At 43.3% G+C, this 23,393-nt stretch overlaps 1 protein-coding gene across 1 annotated transcript in view; it reads right to left on the bottom strand.

Annotated features, from left to right (window-relative positions):
* LOC120994812 (4-hydroxyphenylpyruvate dioxygenase) overlaps positions 1–19,725 on the bottom strand; it is a 150,452-nt gene extending 130,727 nt beyond the window's left edge. Inside the window, exon 1 of the mRNA XM_040423639.1 lies at positions 19,619–19,725. Coding sequence (XP_040279573.1) covers positions 19,619–19,621 — 3 coding nt within the window. The 5' untranslated portion in view covers positions 19,622–19,725. The remainder of the gene's footprint in view (positions 1–19,618) is intronic.
* Between the last annotated feature and the right edge of the window lie 3,668 nt (positions 19,726–23,393).

Below are 23,393 nucleotides of genomic sequence, written 5' to 3'. Positions count from 1 at the left end.
CTGGAGATGCGGCCGCAGCACTGCAAACATGCCGAGAGGCGGCAGGACAAAAACCGCAGCAGATGGACAATTCTAAAGCCAGTGTGAAAGAAGCCTAAGTAACTTAGTAATATGTTTATGATACTGTATATAGGATCAGATGTATTAGCACAATAGGAAATCTGTTTCCAGGTTTTGTATTTAATGGTTTGTTATGAAAGTAGGTAAGAAAAGAAAATGAAAAAACTTGAGATGGCAGTTTAAAGAACACTAAAAGTCTTTAAAATAAATCAGCACATACTGTCAGCAACTTTCTGACTACCCAACATGATGTTATCAGGCCCAGATTTACTACTGCAGGTAAATAATGGGCCACTGACCTTTACAAAATGTTTGGAATTCCCTCTGAAGCTATTGCATTTACTTGTTTTAAGAACTTAAAGGGGTATTCCAACAATAAGATCTGTCAAGTCTGACATGTCATTTTAAGAGGATTATATATATATATATATATATATATATATCTATCCAGTGCCTTGCAAAAGTATTCACCCCCCTTGACTTTTCTTGTATTTTGGTGCCTCACAACCTGGAATTAACATGGATTGTTTGAGGATTTGCCTCATTTAATGTACAGAAAATTCCCACAACTTTGAAGATGTTTTATTTTATTTTATTGTGAAGCAGACAACAAAAAGGACAAAATAACAGAAAAAGTCAATGTGCATAACTATTCACCCCCCTAAAGTCAATACTTTGTAGAGCCACCTTTTGCGGCAATCACAGCTCCATGTCGCTTTAGATAAGTCTCTATGAGCTTGCCACATCTTACCACTGGGATTTTTGCCCATTCCTCCTTGCAAAACTGCTCCAGCTCCTTCAAGTTGGATCGTTTGCGCTTGTGAACAGCAATCATTAAGTCTGACCACAGATTTTCTATTGGGTTGAGATCTGGGCTTTGACTAGGCCATTCCAACACATTTACATGTTTCCCCTTAAACCACTCAAGTGTTGCTTAAGCAGTGTGTTTGGGGTCATTGTCCTGCTGGAAGGTGAACCTCCGTCCTAGCCTAAAATCACGCACAGAGTAGTACAGGTTTTGCTCAAGAATATCCCTGTATTTAGCACCATCCATCTTTTCCTCAACTGTGACCAGTTTCCCAGTCCCGGCTGCTGAAAAACTTCCCCACAGCATGATGCTTCCACCACCATGTTTCACTGTGGGGATGGTGTTCTTTGGGTGATGTGATGTGTTGGGTTTGCGCCAGACATAGCGTTTTCTTTGATGGCCGAAAAGTTCAATTTAAGTCTCATCAGACCGGAGTACCTTCCTCCATACATTTTGGGAGTCTCCCACGTGCCTTTTCGCAAACTGACAATGTGCCTTTTTGTTTTTAGCTGAAAGTAATGTCTTTCTTCTGGCCACTCTGCCATAAAGCTCAACTCTATGAAGTGTACGGCTTGTTGTCGTCCTATGTACAGATACTCCCGTCTCTGCTGTGGAACTCTGCAGCTCCTCCAGGGTCACCTTAGGTCTCTGTGCTGCCTCTCTGATTAATGTCCTCCTTGCCCAGTCCGTGAGTTTTGGTGGGCGGCTGTCTCTTGGCAGGTTTGCTGTTGTGCCATGTTTTTTCCATTTGGTTATGATAGATTCGATGGTGCTCCTGGTGATCCGCAAAGATTTGGATATTTTTTTTCATAACCTAACCCTGACTTGTACTTCTCAACAACATTGTCCCTTACTTGTTTGGAGAGTTCTTTGGTCTTCATGGCAGTGCTTGGTTAGTGATGCCTCTTGCTTAGGTTTTGCAGCCTCTGGGGCCTTTCAAAAAAGATGTGTATATGTAATGACAGATCATGTGACACTTAAATTGCACACAGGTGGACATCATTTCACTAATTATGTGACTTCTGAAGGTAATTGGTTACACCAGAGCTTTTTATGGGCTTCCTAACAAAGGGTCTGAATACATACGCACATGCCAATTTTCTGTTTTCTATTTCTAAATAATAGTTTTATTTATAAATTTTTCTCATTTCACTTCACCAACTTAGACTATTGTGTTCTGATCCATCACATAAGATTCAGATTACAAAACATTGAACAAAATACAAAAAAAAGTCAAGGGGGGTGAATACTTTTGTAAGGCACTGTAAATATATATGTATATATATATATATATATATATATACGAAAAAGGGCAGCACTCCAGAAAAATATTTAAAAGAAAAACCTTTTATTCACCCAGTGGTACAGGCGACGTTTCAGCTCAGCAATAGAGCCTTTTTCAAGCGCTTGAGAAAGGCTCTATTGCTGAGCTTAAAAACGTCGCCTGTACCACTGGGTGAATAAAAGGTTTTTCTTTTAAATATTTTTCTGGAGTGCTGCGCTTTTTCATTTTTATGTGTGGGTAATTGCTCATTCCCATTGGGCTTTGGACCAGTGCACCTTTGATATTCGTGTCTGTGCTGCCATTTTTTTTTTAATTATATATATATATATATATATATATATATATACACTCACCTAAAGAATTATTAGGAACACCATACTAATACGGTGTTGGACCCCCTTTTGCCTTCAGAACTGCCTTAATTCTATGTGGCATTGATTCAACAAGGTGCTGATAGCATTCTTTAGAAATGTTGGCCCATATTGATAGGATAGCATCTTGCAGTTGATGGAGATTTGAGGGATGCACATCCAGGGCACGAAGCTCCCGTTCCACCACATCCCAAAGATGCTCTATTGGGTTGAGATCTGGTGACTGTGGGGGCCATTTTAGTACAGTGAACTCATTGTCATGTTCAAGAAACCAATTTGAAATGATTCGAGCTTTGTGACATGGTGCATTATCCTGCTGGCAGTAGCCATCAGAGGATGGGTACATGGTGGTCATGAAGGGATGGACATAGTCAGAAACAATGCTCAGGTAGCCAGTGGCATTCAAACGATGCCCAATTGGTACTAAGGGGCCTAAAGTGTGCCCAGAAAACATCCCCCACACCATTACACCACCACCACCAGCCTGCACAGTGGTAACAAGGCATGATGGATACATGTTCTCATTCTGTTTACGCCAAATTCAGACTCTACCATTTGAATGTCTCAACAGAAATCGAGACTCAGACCAGGCAACATTTTTCCAGTCTTCAACAGTCCAATTTTGGTTAGCTCATGCAAATTGTAGCCTCTTTTTCCTATTTGTAGTAGAGATGAGTGGTACCTGGTGGGGTCTTCTGCTGTTGTAGCCCATCCGCCTCAAGGTTGTGCGTGTTGTGGCTTCACAAATGCTTTGCTGCATACCTCGGTTGTAACGAGTGGTTATTTCAGTCAACGTTGCTCTTCTATCAGCTTGAATCAGTCGGCTTATTCTCCTCTGACCTCTAGCATCCACAAGGCATTTTCGCCCACAGGACTGCCGCATACTGGATGTTTTTCCCTTTTCACACCATTCTTTGAAAACCCTAGAAATGGTTGTGCGTGAAAATCCCAGTAACTGAGCAGATTGTGAAATACTCAGACCAGCCCGTCCGGCACCAACAACCATGCCACGCTCAAAATTGCTTAAATCACCTTTCTTTCCCATTCTGACATTCAGTTTGGAGTTCAGGAGATTGTCTTGACCAGGACCACACCCCTAAATGCATTGAAGCAACTGCCATGTGATTGGTTGACTAGATAATTGCATTAATGAGAAATAAAACAGGTGTTCCTAATAATTCTTTAGGTGAGTGTATATATATATATATATATATATATATATATATATACATACAGGGTGGGCCATTTATATGGATACACCTTAATAAAATGGGAATGGTTGGTGATATTAACTTCCTGTTTGTGGAACATTAGTATATGTGAGGGGGGAAACTTTTCAAGATGGGTGGTGACCATGGCGGCCATTTTGAATCCAACTTTTGTTTTTTCAATAGGAAGAGGGTCATGTGACACATCAAACTTATTGGGAATTTCACAAGAAAAACAATGGTGTGCTTGTTTTTAACGTAACTTTATTCTTTCATGAGTTATTTACAAGTTTCTGACCACTTATAAAATGTGTTCAATGTGTTGCCCATTGTTTTGGATTGTCAATGCAACCCTCTTCTCCCACTCTTCACACACTGATAGCAACACCGCAGGAGAAATGCTAGCACAGGCTTCCAGTATCCGTAGTTTCAGGTGCTGCACATCTCGTATCTTCACAGCATAGACAATTGCCTTCAAATGACCCCAAAGATAAAAGTCTAAGGGAGGGGGGGGGGCGTGGCTAACTGCCGGCATGAGCGCACGCACTTGAGAGCGGCTCCGTTCCCTGTATCTTATCCTGACTAATCCTGCCAAGCTGCCTACTTCAGATCTAGAGTGGCAAGTGCAGAGGAGAAGGAGGAAGCCCAGACATCACGATATGGGACCCAGCAAGGCACAGTCCGCGGCTGATAAGCTTAAAGAATATGCCCGCCAGGAGAACCAACATGGCGCCGTGGCTCCCGCCACTCCACGTGCAGTGGTGACGCGAGGCCAAGCCGCACAGCAGTTGGAGCCTGAAGATGCTGGGGAACCTGAGATCACACAGAAAGCGGTGTCAGAGCAGCTCCTAACAGCGATATTCTCCTGCCAATCCTCCCTCACATGTAAGATAGAGGAGGTGCGAGTTGACCTAGGTCTGCTAAAGCAGAACGTGCAACAGCTGAGGGAGAGAGTAAAGCAGACAGAGGATTGGGTGTCGGAGCTGGAGGACTACACCAGACCGCTGGACTCGAGGCTGTCGGAGGTGGAGAGAGCTGTCGGACTATGGCGGCAGAAGTGCGACGATTTAGAGAACCGGGCCAGACGCAACAATGTGAGGATCCTGGGGATGCCTGAAAGAGCGGAGGGGAGAGACCCGGCCAGCTTCTTGGAGGTATGGTTCAAGGCCCAATTCCCAGATGCAGCGTTCTCTGCGGCCTACGCCGTAGAAAGAGCGCACAGGGTTCCGGCTAGACCACCTCCGCCGGGCGCGCTGCCGAGGCCCCTGCTCGCCTGTCTACTAAACTGGAAAGATCGGGACTTAATTCTCAGTCAGGCGAGGAGCAAGGGTGCAATGATGCCTGATAATGCCAACGTGTCGCTATTCCCGGACTTTTCTGCGGACCTACAGAAGAAGAGGGCCACCTTCGTCTCGGTTAAAAGACGCCTCAGAGAACTGAACTTGCAGTACTCGATGGCGTACCCGGCACGTCTCCGTGTGGTGGATGGGGACAGGCCTATCTTTTTCACCGATCCGAAAGAAGCGGAGGACTGGGTTGTTAGGCGTTCAAGACCGCGCTAATTTGAGCTACCAGCCTTGAGATGCAAGTATCGCTGGGTGCTTAGAAGGCATAATGTGGGAGCCTTGCCACTGAGTTTATTTTGTATTATGGTGCAATTTTCTACCTCACTTGCATTTGATGTGATGTTCTTTGCTACTAGACCACTATGACCATCAATTCAGTTCTATTGATGATCGGCTACCTGTACGGGCATAACATCTTTTCCCTCCCGTACTGGTCCCCGAATACATTGCCACGTAACTAACACTACAATGCATGCACTGGATGTAGGTTTAGTGGTGTTGGGTGTTCACCTGTTATGTTATATGTTTATTATGTTACTGAAGGCATGGTCATATCAATTTTCATATGGGATTAGAGTCTCACTCCTTCAAGTGATTTTGGGGTTCGCGGCGCAATATCCCTCGGCCCGATTGATCTGTATGGGGGACTTCAATATGGTTATGCAGGAGGAACTGGACAGATACCGCCCGCCTGATGGGAGGGGGACTGGGATCCATTCTGTAACCACATTGTTTAGACTTGCCGCAGAATTGGGATGGTTGGATTTGTGGAGACTCAGGAACCCACAGCTGAAAGAATACTGCTGTTTTACCCCCTACTAGGGGGGCGCTCTCGAGAATTGACTACATTCTGGGTAATGCTGCAGTGTACACGGATTTGGTTGCCATTACTTATGAGCCGCAGGGACCTTCAGATCATGCTGCGGTGGTGGCACGTTTTAACATTCCCGGGGTCACCTCTAGGGGGGGGAAGAAGAGAATCCATCCCTTCTGGCTTTCCCTTTTGACACAGAATGATAGGATTCCTGATCAGTTGAGGGTCTTCCTAGAAGTACAGGGGGATGAGACGGAGGGCTTGTTATTATGGGACACCTTGAAGGCTTACCTGAGGGGCTGTTTAAAGCCCTCAATATCTTTTGTAAAAAGGGACACAGCTCGCCAGGAACTAGAGCTGCACACCAAATGCAGGGAGGCTGAGGCCTCTTTTTGTGCTGACCCCACTGAAGGGAATAGGATAGAATGGATGACTAGAGGTAGGTCACATATGCTGTATCTCAAGGAAAAGAGCGAACGCAGAATGTTCTTCATGAAGCAGCAGTCATTTGAATCGGGGGATAGAGCGGGTAGGCTTTTGGCCCAAATTGCTAGGGCTAATCAATCGTCCCCCCCGGTACTACGAATACTGAACCCGGAGGGACAATTGGTGGAATCTGTTGAGGGAATACTTGATGGCTTCAAGCGGTTCTATCAATCACTGTATAGCTCCGCAGTACACTACACTGAAGGGGAGCTGAGTGACTATATTGCAGAGGTGGAACACCCTAGGCTGAGCGCGGCGGATATAGCCTTGCTAGATAATGACATAACTTTAGATGAAATCCAGCTTGCTATCCATGATCTACCAGCTGGGAAGGCGCCGGGCCCGGACGGGATTCCGGTAGAAGTCTACTCAATATATAGCGAGATCCTTAGCCCCCAACTCCTTAAACTATACTCTGCATCATTCCAGCGCCACCAGCTACCTGAGACCCTATATGATGCTACTATTGTAGTTCTATTGAAGCCGGATAAAGATCCAAATGAGTGTGGCTCCTATAGGCCAATTTCGTTGTTAAATTTAGACTACAAAATTCTGACTAGGTTACTGGCCTCCCGCTTGAATAAAGTGATCACATCCATAGGATCAAGCTGGATTCATGCCGGGTAGAACCACCTCTGACAATATTAGAAGAGCCCAGGTCATTGCACAGATAGGAGTGGCGGAGGGTAGAAAATGGGCCCTGGCGTCTCTCGACACGGCCAAGGCCTTCGACTCTGTGGAGTGGCCCTTCCTCTTGCGAATTCTGAGGAAATTTGGGTTTGGTCCAAAGTTCATACGGTGGGTTGATATTATGTATCAGAGACCTAAAGCGAACATACTAGTTAATGGATCCCAGTCGGATTCCTTTACATTGCATAGAGGCACCAGACAGGGCTGCCCCCTTTCCACCTTGCTGCTTGCGGTAGTGATAGAGCACTTAGCCTTGCGTATCAGGCAGGATGAGTCTTTTAAGGGGATATCTAAAGGGCATAGAGAGGAGAAGGTAGGCCTGTACGCGAACGATCTCCTCCTGTTTATGGATGAGCCTGAGCGGACCTTTCCAAGTGCAATTGATGTGATAGAAAAGTTTGGTACATACTCGGGCTTGCACATAAATTGGACGAAATCGGCTATTATGTCTCTTTGGGATCATGGCTGGCCGGAGCGCTTTCTTAATTTACCAGTAGTGGATCAGTTTAAGTATCTTGGCATTGTGATCACAAGGGACCCTCACGCATCTGTGGCAAGAAATATAGACCCTATAGAGTCCCTATTTATTGACAAATTTAAGACATGGAAGACATTGCCGATTTCGGTGATGGGGAGATTGAATTTAGTTAAAATGATATTGCTCCCTAAGGGTCTATACCTCCTGTCGCATGCATGTGCCCCGGTATCTAAGGCCTTCTTCGATAGGCTGCACTCACTGGTGACGGCTTTTGTTTGGGGCAAGGCTAGGAGGAAGCTTTCATTGAAAGTGCTGCAGAGAACTAAGACGAGAGGAGGGGCTGCTCTACCGGATTTTTTCCTATATTATCTGGCCGGACAGCTGAAGTATATTGCGGCATGGGTGAAACAGGGGGATTTACCAGGGCCAGAGTATTGGCTGAGGGAACATCTACATCTATCTACTCTGTGGCCTGTGCTAGAGTCTCCGGGTTTAGTTCCTGGGAGGCTACTCCCGGCTCATAAACTAGCTAATCAAGTATGGAAGGCAGCCAAATTCAACTCATATGTGGATTTGCCGGATTCAGCTCCACTCTGGGACAATCCTATGTTCCCACACTTGATTACCCTGGAGGGCTTGACGACTTGGAAAAGGTGTGGAGTGCTGACACTGGCAGAGCTGTATGATGGGGGTGTGTTAAGGACCCTGCAGCAACTACAGGAGAAGTTCGAGATTCCTCACACTTTATTTTATAGGTACCTTCAATTAAGGCATGCCCTGGACGCCCAATTTAGAGGGTCGAGTCGTAGTATTTCTAAGTACCCCTTGATAGGGGTGTTGAGATCTCAGGGACCTAAGGGCATCACTTCTATATTATATACATATTTGCTGGGTGACCGCATGATACTCCAACCACTGGAGGTGGAGGCGAAATGGAAAGCTACTATTCCCACTCTTGATGCTGAAGAATGGGAGGAAGCTTTGTTAGTACCCACTAAGGTTTCCCCATCGGTAAACAATAGGCTGACTCAACTGTTTATATTACATAGGAGCTATTTGTCCCCTCTGCGGCTGTACAAAATGGGGAGATTGCCTAGCAGCAGATGTCAGGAAGAGAGAGCTGACTTTTGGCACTTGATATGGGGATGTAGACATCTACAGGTCTTTTGGGGCAAAATTGTAGAAATCCTTTCCACAATGGTACCTGTTCCACTAACAGTCTGTCCTAAAATATGTATACTGGGAGTACTGGATGAGGAACAGTGGACACATCATCAGAAAATATTTTTGGGGGAGACTCTCTTTCTGGCCAGAAAGGCGATAGCTCTGAGGTGGATGGCGGACAGGTCCCCTACGGTTAGTCAATGGAAGGCTCTGGTGAATCATGCCATGACACTGGAAAAAGTGGTTTACATTCATAGGAAGTGCCCACAGAAATTTCAGAAAGTATGGGGGGGAGTGGTGTTCTTCTATTCACTCCCTACATCCTACGCATCTACACTCTGTGTTGGAGGACTCTCCTGCAATGGGTGATTGACACTAAATTGAGGGTCTGTAGTGCCTTTTGCTGTCGTGTAGAAGAATATTTGTGGATGTTCGCCTCAATGTACTATGCACTTTGATTATATGATGTGAAGCTAGCGGCTCCCCTGCGTGGGTTGCAACTGCTTCAGGATGTAATGATCCATGCCTGTTGTTAAACTTCAATTAAACGAGTTTAAAAAAAAAAAGTCTAAGGGAGTCAGATCGGGAGACCTCGGGGGCCATTCTACTGGCCCACGATGACCAATCCACTTTACAGGAAACTGTTCATCTAGCTGGCACGTTACCTGAGTTTTTCCAGCAAGATGGTGCACCACCACATTATGGGTGTCAGGTCCGAGCATTCCTAGATGAACAGTTTCCTGGAAAGTGGATTGGTCGTCGTGGGCCAGTTGAATGGCCCCCAAGGTCTCCCGATCTGACCCCCTTAGACTTTTATCTTTGGGGTCATCTGAAGGCAATTGTCTATGCTGTGAAGATACGAGATGTGCAGCACCTGAAACTACGGATACTGGAAGCCTGTGCTAGCATTTCTCCTGCGGTGTTGCTATTAGTGTGTGAAGAGTGGGAGAAGAGGGTTGCATTGACAATCCAACACAATGGGCAGCACATTAAACACATTTTATAAGTGGTCAGAAACTTGTAAATAACTCATGAAAGAATAAAGTTACGTTAAAACCATTGTTTTTCTTGTGAAATTCCCAATAAGTTTGATGTGTCACATGACCCTCTTCCTATTGAAAAAACAAAAGTTGGATTCAAAATGGCCGACTTCAAAATGGCTGCCATGGTCACCACCCATCTTGAAAAGTTTCCCCCCTCACATAAACTAATGTGCCACAAACAGGAAGTTAATATCACCAACCATTCCCATTTTATTAAGGTGTATCCATATAAATGGCCAACCCTGTATAATTACTTTACTAAGACATTTTAAGACAATACAAAATTTAGCAGATTAGAAAAATCTCAATATTTCAAATTCTGAAAATTAGGTGCGCCAAAGACACTCTTTCTATTAAAAAGAACAACAGTAAAGGTACTAAACACAGATTTCTTCAGCTGCCAAGTGCACATGTAACAGGTCGGCTAGTTTCATAGTTACAAATCTGCTGACAGATGCTCTTTAAAAAAAGGTTGCAAACCTTTTTGTGACTTTTAAAATGGCACTTGCACAAAAATATTTGTGCAACTGCAGTTTCTACAACACTTTCACCATTTTCTCAAAAGGGTTAGAGGCACCGGAAGTGTCATTGCTCAACACAGCTCTATCATCATTTACACCAGATTTATGATGTAAATGACTGAAATGTACACCAACTATGAGCTGGCATAGATTTCAGTTTAGGCATACAGACTGCCTAAGGACGCACTTTGTTTATGAAGTGTGACTGTGCACCTCATCAGAAATTAAGCGCATCCTTGGCAGCGCAGGGGATATCAAGATGGCATAGAAAATGTTGGTCTTGATAAATCTCCCCTTTATGTATTTCAGTTTCCTCTTTGTCTAATAATATATAAGCAGATGGTGATGGTGCAGTACCTGGAATCAGGGTTACTGCAAAGGGTTAATTGCTATGACGTTCCATTGCTAAGTTAAATGTTGTGATTTGATATGTTTGTATACCTAATGGCATTGTATGGACAATTAACTGTTAACTTATTACTGGTTGTGTGGGTTGCCAGAAGATGGGCCTAGGTCCACCCCCTGGTTAGTTAGAGTTAGGGCTGTTGAGTGCTACAGTGAAGACCTATATGTGCATCTCCTCGGAGCTAGGCTGAGCACAGAGAACCCTCATCTCTGAGACTTCTACAGCCAACAAAGTACCTTTACCACCAAAGTGTTCTTGAGAGAAGGAAGTTGGAAAGTCCACAACTCACAAGGCTGTGCATTGGAGTCAGTCAGCAAGGCATTGTGCACGTTTATGGCAGAAAGACCTTACTGCTGTGGAAAAGAATATTGCTAAGGGTGGGTTTACATCACGTTTTTGCCATCTGTTCTGCATATAAGTTGGAGCCTAAGGCTCTATTCACACATCCGCAATTCCTTTCTGCATTTTGTGGAACGGAATTGCGGACCCGGCCCCGATCCGGAAATGCGGACCCGCACTTGCGGGTCCGCATTTCCGTTCCCCTGAAAAAAATATAGCACATGCCCTATTCTTGTCCGCAATTGCAGACAAGAATAGGCATATTCTATTAGTGCCGGCAATGTGCGGTCCACAAAATGCGGAACGCACATTGCCGGTGTCCATGTTTTGCGGATCCGTGGTTCCGCAAAACACACATGGATGTGTGAATGGACCCTAAAGCGTTCCCCACACTTTGAGATGGTTTGGCACACCATGTCTTATATCTGCACCCCTCAGCCCGGGAGCTGTAGAAGCTTACCAAGATCCTCACTGCATGCCTAAAGTTCTGCAGAGAGACTTTAGAGGGAGACACAAAGAAGGATTACTACAACCCTTGTTATTGCTGCTGTCCATATGCTATCATTGGAGAAGAATTGCACAGTTAGGCCTCATGCACACGACCGTTGTGTGCATCCGTGGCCGTTGTGCCGTTTTCCGTTTTTTTTCTCGGACCCATTGACTTTCAATGGGCCCTTGGAAAAAATCAGAAAATGCACCGTTGTTCATCCGCGGCCGTGATCCGTGTTTCCTGTCCGAGTTTTCAACGGACCCATTGAAAGTCACTGGCCACCAATGAATACAATATTGGGGAGGGAGGGGGTCTGCCCTCTCCTGCCTGGCAGCACCTGATCTCTTACAGGGGGCTATGATACGCACAATTAACCCTTTAGGTGCGGCACCTGAGGGGTTAATTGTGCGGATCACAGCCCCCTGTAAAAGATCGGGTGCTGCCAGGCAGCAGGGGGCAGTCATGTACACAGTTCTCAGTATATTCTAACTTGAAGCGTCCCCATCACTATGGGAACGCCTCTGTGTTAGAATATACTGTCGGATATGAGTTTTCACGAAGTGAAAACTCATACCTGAAAAAGCTTTTATGCAGACGGATCTGCGATCCGTCTGTGTGAAAGTAGCCAACGGCCACGGATCACGGACGCGGATGCCAATATTGTGTGCATCCGTGTTTTTTCACGGACCCATTGACTTGAATGGGTCCGTGAACCATTGTCCGTAAAAAAAATAGGACAGGTCATATTTTTTTGACGGACAGGAAACACGGATCACGGCCGCGGATGAACAACGGTGCATTTTCCGAGTTTTCAACAGACCCATTGAAAGTCAATGGGTCCGCAGAAAATCACGGAAAACGGAACAACGGCCACGGATGCACACAACGGTCGTGTGCATGAGGCCTTATACTGTATGCTTTGGAATTGTGCTTTATTATTACTGGATGAACTACTTCCATTAATATTTTATATATGTAAATAATAATGAATGTTTCTAATGATAAAATCACGTACATTTATTAAATGGAAAGTTTATTATACTGTACATACGTAATACATGAAGGATACAACAAGTTCTATGAAATCCCTAAAATTATTATGATATGTTTATATGCAACTTTTTAAAACGCCCTTTGTCTTTTATTTTTTTCTTCCCTTGTGATCCTAAAGAGCTAAATGACACAATGTTCTTGCCTTAATATTATTGTTTACCTTGGTGTATTAATTCCTCACCATTTTTAACCACTTAAGGACCACAGGTTTATACCCCCCTAGTGACCAGGCCCTTTTTTCCAAATCGGCACTCCACAACTTTAGCGGTTTATTGCTCGGTCATGCAACTTACCACCCAAATGAATAGAGCTTTCATTTGGTGGTATTTCATTGCTGCTGACATTTTTACTTTTTTTGTTATTAATCGAAATTTAACGATTTTTTTGCAAAAAAATGACATTTTTCACTTTCAGTTGTAAAATTTTGCAAAAAAAACATCCATATATACATTTTTCTCTAAATTTATTGTTCTACATGTCTTTGATAAAAAAAAATGTTTGGGTAAAAAAAAAATGGTTTGGGTAAAAGTTATAGCGTTTACAAACTATGGTGCAAAAATGTGAATTTCCGCTTTTTGAAGCAGCTCTGACTTTCTGAGCACCTGTCATGTTTCCTGAGGTTCTACAATGGCCAGACAGTACAAACACCCCACAAATGACCCCATTTCGGAAAGTAGACACCCTAAGGTATTCGCTGATGGGCATAGTGAGTTCATAGAACTTTTTATTTTTTGTCACAAGTTAGCGGAAAATGATTATTTATTTATTTATTTATTTATTTTTTTCTTACAAAGTCTCATATATTCCACTAACTTGTGACAAAAAATAAAAATTTCCATGAACTCACTATGCCCATCACGAAATACCTTGGGTTGTCTTCTTTCCAAAATGGGGTCACTTGTGGGATAGTTATACTGCCCTGGCATTTTAGGGGCCCAAATGCGTGCAAAGTAGTTTAAAATCAAAATGTGTAAAAAATGGCCGGTGAAATCCGAAAGGTGCTCTTTGGAATGTGGGCCCCTTTGCCCACCTAGACTGCAAAAAAGTGTCACACATGTGGTATTGCCGTACTCAGGAGAAGTTGGGCAATGTGTTTTGGGGTGTCATTTTACATATACCCATGCTGGGTGAGAGAAATATCTTGGCAAAAGACAACTTTTCCCATTTTTTTATACAAAGTTGGCATTTGACCAAGATATTTATCTCACCCAGCATGGGTATATGTAAAATGACACCCCAAAACACATTGCCCAACTTCTCCCGAGTACGGCGATACCACATGTGTGACACTTTTTTGCAGCCTAGGTGGGCAAAGGGGCCCACATTCCAAAGAGCACCTTTCGGATTTCACCGGCCATTTTTACAGATTCTGATTTCAAACTACTTACCACACATTAGGGCCCCTAGAATGCCAGGGCAGTATAACTACCCAACAAATGACCCCATTTTGGAAAGAAGACACCCCAAGGTATTCCGTGAGGGGCATGGCGAGTTCCTAGAATTTTTTATTTTTTGTCACAAGTTAGCGGAATATAATGATTTTTTTTTTGGATTTTTTTTTCTTACAAAGTCTCATATTCCACTAACTTGTGACAAAAAATAAAAACTTCCATGAACTCACTATGCCCATCACGAAATACCTGGGGGTGTCTTCTTTCCAAAATGGGGTCACTTGTGGGGTAGTTATACTGCCCTGGCATTGTATAAAAAAATGGGAAAAGTTGTCTTTTGCCAAGATATTTCTCTCACCCAGCATGGGTATATGTAAAATGACACCCCAAAACACATTGCCCAACTTCTCCTGAGTACGGCAATACCAGATGTGTGACACTTTTTTACAGCCTAGGTGGGCAAAGGGGCCCACATTCCTTTTATGAGGGCATTTTTAGACATTTGGATCCCAGACTTCTTCTCACGCTTTAGGGCCCCTAAAATGCCAGGGCAGTATAAATACCCCACATGTGACCCCATTTTAGAATGAAGACACCCCAAGGTATTTAATGAGGGGCATGGCGAGTTCATAGAAATTTTTTTTTTTGGGCACAAGTTAGCGGAAATTTATATTATTATTTTTTTTCTCACAAAGTCTCCCTTTCCGCTAACTTGGGACAAAAATTTTAATCTTTCATGGACTCAATATGCCCCTCACGGAATACCTTGGGGTGTCTTCTTTCCGAAATGGGGTCACATGTGGGGTATTTATACTGCCCTAGCATTCTAGGGGCCCTAAAGCGTGAGAAGAAGTCTGGAATATAAATGTCTAAAAAAATTTACGCATTTGGATTCCGTGAGGGGTATGGTGAGTTCATGTGAGATTTTATTTTTTTACACAAGTTAGTGGAATATGAGACTTTGTAAGAAAAAAAAAAAAAATTCCGCTAACTTGGGCCAATAAAATGTGTGAATGGAGCCTTACAGGGGGGTGATCAATGACAGGGGGGTGATCAATGACAGGGGGGGTGATCAGAGAGTCTATATGGGGTGATCACCCCCCTGTCATTGATCACCCCCCTATAAGGCTCCATTCAGATGTCCGTATGTGTTTTGCGGATCCGATCCATGTATCCGTGGATCTGTAAAAAACATACGGACATCTGAATGCAGCCTTACAGGGGGGTGATCAATGACAGGGGGGTGATCAGGGAGTCTATATGGGGTGATCACCCCCCTGTAAGGCTCCATTCAGACGTCTGTATGTGTTTTGCGGATCCGATCCATGTATCCGTGGATCCGTAAAAAACATATGGACATCTGAATGCAGCCTTATAGGGGAGTGAGCCTGTGTGCGCGCGTTCACAGGAAATCTCGGCTCACGCGAGATGACGCCAATCGGCGTTAGTGTAGCCTGGGAGAGCCGCCGCGATGACGCCTTTCGGCATTAGAGTGGCGGGAAGTGGTTAAGATCTCTGCTTAATGTCAATAAATGAAAATTAAACAACATGATATGCAGCTAGTAGAGGGTATCCAGATGTCTATTATAACATTTTCATAAACTTCTAGATGTATGCCAAAAGAGTGTCCCTTTGGCATACATTTAGAGGGTTTATTCCAGTCTCCTAGGCATGGTATTACAGCAGCATGTTGGAAAGAAAAGTATTCTTTCAACAAATGGGGTTTAAACATAAACTCAGTGGACCTTAACCTCTTAAGGACATAGGACGTACAGGTACGCCCTTATGTCCTGGTACTTTAGGACACAGGGCGTACATGAATAATCGTTGGTGGCCAGTGGGTATACCAGGGTGTCAGCACATTGCTGACACCCTGGTATAAACGGCTGACATCTGTGATGTGATGTCAGCCGTTTAACCCTTTCCATACCGCGGTCCGTACGGACCGCTGTATGTGCAATGAGCAGGACACTGGAACTTTGGGCATGCTATGCAGTGGGTCAGTATATATGTGTATAAGTTCGTGACGCCAGTTGCAGCTTGCGCAGGTACTGTAGCAGGGCCCTTTAAGATGGTATGAGCTCTCGTACCAGGTGAGGAATGCCAGAGGGGGATATTGTCTCTGTATAGTGTCAACGGTGTCTCCTACCTGTGGTATGGCTGGACTCCTGTATCCCGGCTCACATGCAACAAATTGAGTGTTGTTAATAGGAGGAATGATGGAATTCCACACAGATAATAGGGTCCAACTTGTCTTTACTTGATGTTATAATATGCAGCTCTTGATCCATACAAGTATACAGCTTTAGTCTAGGATCCCAGCAGGTTTTGGCAATATGTGGCAGGAATTTATATCTATTTATATCTATTCTGCATCTGGTACATACGCCTATTAGAATCTGGCAGGTATCTATCTTCTGCTCTGTCTGTAGTCTGCTTAGTTTGGGTCTAGCTGAAGAGGTACTTATCTTCTCTTTGTCTTGGGATCTTTACTTACAGGACTGCTCGCAGGGGATGATGGTTTCTTCCTGGAGATCTGAAAGTTCTGTAGATGGCTGCTTTCTTGGTCAGCAGCTGAGGTAAGGGACTCAGGCTGGGAAGGTTGATCTGGGGCCTCAGCCGAGGCTTGGATCCTTGGTTGGGGTCCCTATTTCTGGGAGCTCCTATCAACACAGCCTACCCCAACAGGGGGTGGCTGGTGCACTGCCTAGAACTTTCCTTCCTCCCCCTGAAGTAGGATGTGGGAACATTCCACTCCTCCTCAGATAGGTCGAAGCTAGCCTGGAATGGCGTATTCCAGTCTAGGTCTATTAACTAGCTATGGTCTGCCTACATATTGCTGCCACCTGCTGGTGTACATTGAGAATTACAGAAAATATACAATACAACAGGCCTGGAAAATGCACATTATGGAGAGAGTGATGCAAACTTATACCAGATGACAATATGCATATACCTAACATTATGAAGCAGGGGAACAGAAGTTTAGTGACATACTTCAGGATGTTACATATGGAAAAGGTTAACAGCTAAGGGAGCTCCCTCCCTCTCCCATCGGGGGGCTGCTGTGCCTTTGCAGCCCCCCGATGGAGAGGGAGAGAGCCCCCAGACAGATCCCCTCCTTACCCTTCCTCGTCTGCGAAGTTGTGGCAGACGGGGAAGGTTCCCATGGCAACAGGACGCCTTCTCAGACATCCTGCTGTCCATGGTGCTGAACAGATCTGTGCTAAAGGCATAGATCTGTTCAGACAAAGTGTAAGTAAAATACAGTACAATACACGATATAGTGTACTGTACTGTATTATACAGACATCAGACCCACTGGATCTTCAAGAACCATGTGGGTCTGGGTCAAAAAAAATGTAAAAAAAGTGAAAAAAAAGTAAAAATCAAAAAACACATTTATCACTGATTAAAAATGAAAAAAATAAAATTCCCTACACATGTTTGGTATCGCCGCATCCATAACGACCTGATCTATAAAACGGTCATGTTACTTTACCCGAGCGGTGAACGCCATAAAAAAAAAAAAAACTAGGATGAAATTTAAATTTTGCCCACCTTACTTCCCAAAAAAGGTAATAAAAGTGATCAAAAAAGTCGCATGTATGCCAAAATTGTAACAATCAAACTGTCATCTCATCCCGCAAAAATCATACCCTACCCAAGATAATCGCCCAAAAACTGAAAAAACTATGGCTCTTAGACTATGGAAACACTAAAACATGATTTTTTTTGTTTCAAAAATGAAATCATTGTGTAAAAACTTACATAAATAAAAAAAGTATGCATATTAGGTATCGCTGCGTCCGTATCAACCGGCTCTATAAAAATATCACATAACCTAACCCCTTACGTGACCACCGTAAAAAAAAAAAAAAAATGGTGTCAAAAAAGCCATTTTTTGTCATCTTACGTCACAAAAAGTGTAATAGCAAGCGATCAAAAAGTCATATGCACCCCAAAATAGTGCCAATCAAACCGTCATCTCACCCCGCAAAAAATGAGACCATACTTAAGATAATCGCCCAAAAACTGAAAAAACTATGGCTCTTAGACTATGGAGACACTAAAACTTTTTTTTTTTTTTTAAATGAAATCATTGTGTATCGCCGTGTCCGTGAAAACCTGCTCTATAAAATTACCACATGATCTAACCTGTCAGATGAATGTTGTAAATAACAAAAAAAAACAGTGCCAAAAAAGCTATTTCTTGTTACCTTGCCGCACAAAAAGTGTAATATAGAGCAACCAAAAATCTTATGTACCCTAAACTAGTACCAACAAAACTGCCACCCTATCCCGTAGTTTCTAAAATGGGGTCACTTTTTTGGAGTTTCTACTCTAGGGGTGCATCAGGGGGGCTTCAAATGGGACATGGTGTCAAAAAAAACAGTCCAGCAAAACCTGCCTTCCAAAAAAAGTATGGCATTCCTTTCCTTCTGCGCCCTGCCGTGTGCCCGTACAGCAGTTTACGACCACATATGGGGTGTTTCTGTAAACTACAGAATCAGGGCCATAAATATAGAGTTTTGTTTGGCTGTTAACCCTTGCTTTGTAACTGGAAAAAAAAATATTAAATCGGAAAATCTGCCAAAAAAGTGAAATTTTTAAATTGTATCTCTACTTTCCATTAAATCTTGTGCAACACTTAAAGGGTTAACAAAGTTTGTAAAATCAGTTTTGAAAACCTTGAGGGGTGTAGTTTCTTAGATGGGGTCACTTTCATGGAGTTTCTACTCTAGGGGTGCATTAGGGGGGCTTGAAATGGGACATGGTGTAAATAAACCAGTCCAGCAAAATCTGCCTTCCAAAAACCAAACGGCGCACCTTTCACTCTACGCCTCGCTGTGTGGCCGTACAGTAGTTTACGACCACATATGGGGTGTTTCTGTAAACTACAGAGTCAGGGCAATAAAGATACAGTCTTGTTTGGCTGTTAACCCTTGCTTTGTTAGTGGAAAAAATGGGTTAAAATGGAGAATTAGGCAAAAAAATGAAATTCTCAAATTTTATCCCCATTTGCCAATAACTCTTGTGCAACACCTAAAGGGTTAACTACGTTTGTAAAAATCAGTTTTGAATACCTTAAGAGGTGTAGTTTATAGAATGGGGTCATTTTTGGGTGGTTTCTATTATGTAAGCCTCACAAAGTGACTTCAGAGCTGTAGTGGTCCCTAAAAATGTGGTTTTTGTAAATTTCTGAAAAATTTCTAGATTTGCTTCTAAACTTCTAAGCCTTGTAACATCCCCAAAAAATAAAATATAATTCCCAAAATAATTCAAACATGAAGTAGACATATGGGGAATGTAAAGCCATCACAATTTTGGGAGGTATTACTATGTATTACAGAAGTAGATAAACTGAAACTTTGAAATTTGCAAATTTTTCAAAATTTTTGGTAAATTAGATTTTTTTTTTATGCAAAAAAAAATTATTTTTTTTACTTCATTTTACCAGTGTCATAAAGTACAATATGTGAAAAAAAAAAAAAACTATCTCAGGATGGCCTGGATAAGTCAAAGCATTTTAAAGTTATCAGCACTTAAAGTGACACTGGTCAGGTTTGCAAAAAATGTCCTTAAGGTGAAATAAGGCAGTGTCCCTAGAACAGCAAAGTTATAGCTTGGTAAAGAAATACCAAACTTACTTGTTGGTACTTACCATTATGCCGAATGTTCTAACTGCTCTCTGGTTTATCTCCCACTTATAGAATTCAGATAACTCAAAGGGCAGTTTGATGAAAATAGCTCACGTATAAACCATGGAAAAATGCAGTGATTGGCCAGCTGTAAAAACACCCTCTGACCCTCCGCCCCAAAAAAATAAATTTTGTTTGTTACTTTAACCTGTCCTGGGTCACTCACCTTTTCCCTCATAAGGAATATTGCGTAACTACCATTCTTAAACTGAAACTACTGAAAACAGGTGACCAAACAGACCCACACTGAAAGTGAGTTGTAAATATTGTCTTATAAGGAAGAGGTTAAACACACTAGTAATACTAAAGACATACTAAATAGTACAAACATTTACGAAAACGGGTAAACATGTATGGGCTATGTATAGATAAGAGAGGACACCCTCAGGAGTTTTGCTGCATTTTGTGTGTGTTTTTCCTAATTATGGTACATATATATATTTGTCTAGTAATTTCTACAAAAACACCCACCAGACGGGAACATAGTATCTTAAAAAGGAGAGCAGCAGCCACATGTCACAAAGGTTGTAATTTAATCTTTTAACTGAAGTAAATTTGGAGGCCGTACATCAGATTGTTCAGATGGTCAGAAGAATCTTTTTGTTTTCCCCTTCATGTATTTCTTTATTACAAAAATGCATTGATTATAATTGTTTATGCACCCTCAGGTTTGACTAACTTTACAAAAAAAAAACTGACTTTTACTTTTCAGTTTTTACTATACTATGTTATGCAAGTGGGTGTGGACCCACTGCGCCACTGACAGGCTATACTCTGGAGGGGCGTGACTAAGTAACTACCTGGTCTTCACTAGAGCCTCTGATGGTGAGGATAGTCTTGCGCCGTTAGGGTAGTCACCAGGTGCCACTCCAGAGCAGTCCCCAGGCCAGTGGCAGCTGACCTGGGGGTCAGAGATAATGCAAAGCTGATAGGGTAAAAACGTGGTCAGGAGGTCCTGAGTCAGGGCAGACAGCGATCAAGCAAAGTCCGTAAATAAAGTTCAAGGTTAGGGGAAGGCCGCAATCAAGCAAAGACTGTTTAATCGAGAAGCAGGGTCCAGTACACAGTAAAGCAAAAGCTTCCAAACACCTTCACACAAGGGACTAGACTAGTTAGTGACCAAGATTGCTCAGGCTCCTTCCTGAGGCAGGAAGTGCCTTTAAATACATCCTGCAACCCAGCCATAGGTGGAGACAGAGGGCGTGCAAATGCTACTTCATAAAAGGAGGAGAGATATGCTCGCGCACGCCCTTACAAACAGTACAGGGCTCTAAGCAGGAAGGAAGGAAGCTCCAGCACAGGGCGCAGATACTTCAATTTAAGCTACCTGCTGCCCGATCTTGTCAGCACATCACACAGCAGCAGGAGGAAGTGAGGGAGCCCGGTCCCCGTGCACACGTGTAGGGGCAGCAGCGCAGGCACAGAGCGCTGTGCTAACACTATATACAGGCATATAGAAATGTATCTACAGGGTGGGCCATTTATATGGATACACCTTAATAAAATGGGAATGGTTGGTGATATTAACTTCCTGTTTGTGGCACATTAGTATATGTGAGGGGGGAAACTTTTCAGGATGGGTGGTGACCATGGTGGCCATTTTGAAGTTGGCCATTTTGAATCCAACTTTTGTTTTTTCAATAGGAAGAGGGTCATGTGACACATCAAACTTATTGGGAATTTCACACGAAAAACAATGGTGTGCTTGGTTTTAACGTAACTTTATTATTTCATGAGTTATTTACAAGTTTCTCTTTGTTTACAGCCATTGACATGTCACCGAGGTTAACACGTGAGGAGCGGATAGAAATTGTGTTGATGTCTGGTGAACGCAGTAACCGGGTCATTGCAGCAGATTTCAATGCAAGACACCCTACAAGACCAACCATCTCCCATGCTACAGTTAGCAAACTGCTTGCTAAGTTTCGTGAAACTGGTTCAGTGTTGGATTTGCCAAAATGTGGACGCATGAAATCTGTCTCTAATGAAGAAACATCAGTGGCTGTCCTAGCTTCATTCAGCAAGAGCACACAGCGTAGCACTCGCCGCATGTCACTGGAGAGTGGCACTAGTCGAACATCCCTTCGGCGGATATTAGCTACTCACAAATGGCACCCTTACAATCTCCAGCTACTGCAGCATCTCAAGGAGGATGACCCAGATCAGCGGACTGAATTTTCAGAATGGGCAAAACAAAAATTTATGGTATGGTGTGGTATATGGGGTACAAAGATAGTGGGGCCATTCTTCATCAATGGAAACCTCAAGGCCACTGGATATGCGAAATTGCTACATGATGATGTGTTTCCCTCTTTATGCACTGAAGCTGGCACGTTCCCTGAGTTTTTCCAGCAAGATGGTGCACCACCACATTATGGGTGTCAGGTCCGAGCATTCCTAGATGAACAGTTTCCTGGAAAGTGGATTGGTCGTCGTGGGCCAGTTGAATGGCCCCCAAGGTCTCCCGATCTGACCCCCTTAGACTTTTATCTTTGGGGTCATCTGAAGGCAATTGTCTATGCTGTGAAGATACGAGATGTGCAGCACCTGAAACTACGGATACTGGAAGCCTGTGCTAGCATTTCTCCTGCGGTGTTGCTATCAGTGTGTGAAGAGTGGGAGAAGAGGGTTGCATTGACAATCCAACACAATGGGCAGCACATTGAACACATTTTATAAGTGGTCAGAAACTTGTAAATAACTCATGAAAGAATAAAGTTACGTTAAATCCAAGCACACCATTGTTTTTCTTGTGAAATTCCCAATAAGTTTGATGTGTCAAATGACCCTCTTCCTATTGAAAAAACAAAAGTTGGATTCAAAATGGCCGACTTCAAAATGTCCGCCATGGTCACCACCCATCTTGAAAATTTCCCCCCCTCACATATACTAATGTGCCACAAACAGGAAGTTAATATCACCAACCATTCCCATTTTATTAAGGTGTATCCATATAAATGGCCCACCCTGTATATTCCAGCAATAAAGCCCATTGTTTGAACAAATACAATGGGCTCTGCCCCCTAATATAATCATGCTACCTGGATGCCACCACTCTGTCCCCTGAGTATGCCATCACTGTCCGCTGAGTATGTCACCACTTGGCTCTAGAAAACTCTTGCTGGTATTTCATTTTTATTAAACAATAAAATGCAAAATGTGGAAGCATTTGCAGGATGATAAAGGACGAGGTGCAAGGGAACTTTTCAACCACATCTGGAACATTCACTACACAATACCCTTCTAAGGGACATCACAACTTGCTCTACGCGTATGTTGGCAGAGTCAAATACTCAATACGCCTCTTCCTCTGGCGGAGGAGTAGAGGGGAATGAGGAGTCTTGAGTAGTGGACTCTTGTCTTTAAAATAAATTGTGTTTGTTGTCCACAGCAACCAATCAGAGCTCAGCTTTTATTTCTAAAACTTGTGCTATGATTGGTTGCAGGGCTCCAGATGGCGACCAAAATGGTCGCCAATGCGACTTAGAATTGTAAAATGGCGACAAGACTTTGTAGTCTTGTCGCCATTTGCGCCTAGACCCTCCGCAGTTCTGCCGCTTTAAGAAGAACAGCATTTCATACAGCAGGCAGACGGCAATCCAATAACAGAGCTCTGCACAGTACAGAGCTCTGTTATTAGAGAGGAGGCTGCTGATTGGTCATAGAATCCCCAGGCTGCTCTGCCATTGGCTGCTCCTCTCACACCCCCATTCTCCCACGCTGAACACAGCAGCAGCT

The sequence above is a fragment of the Bufo bufo genome, chromosome 3 (genome assembly GCF_905171765.1).
Source record: "Bufo bufo chromosome 3, aBufBuf1.1, whole genome shotgun sequence".
Taxonomy (NCBI): Eukaryota; Metazoa; Chordata; class Amphibia; order Anura; family Bufonidae; genus Bufo; species Bufo bufo.
Note: the sequence above shows the minus strand (reverse complement) of the source record. Positions and strands in the feature narration are given on the sequence as shown.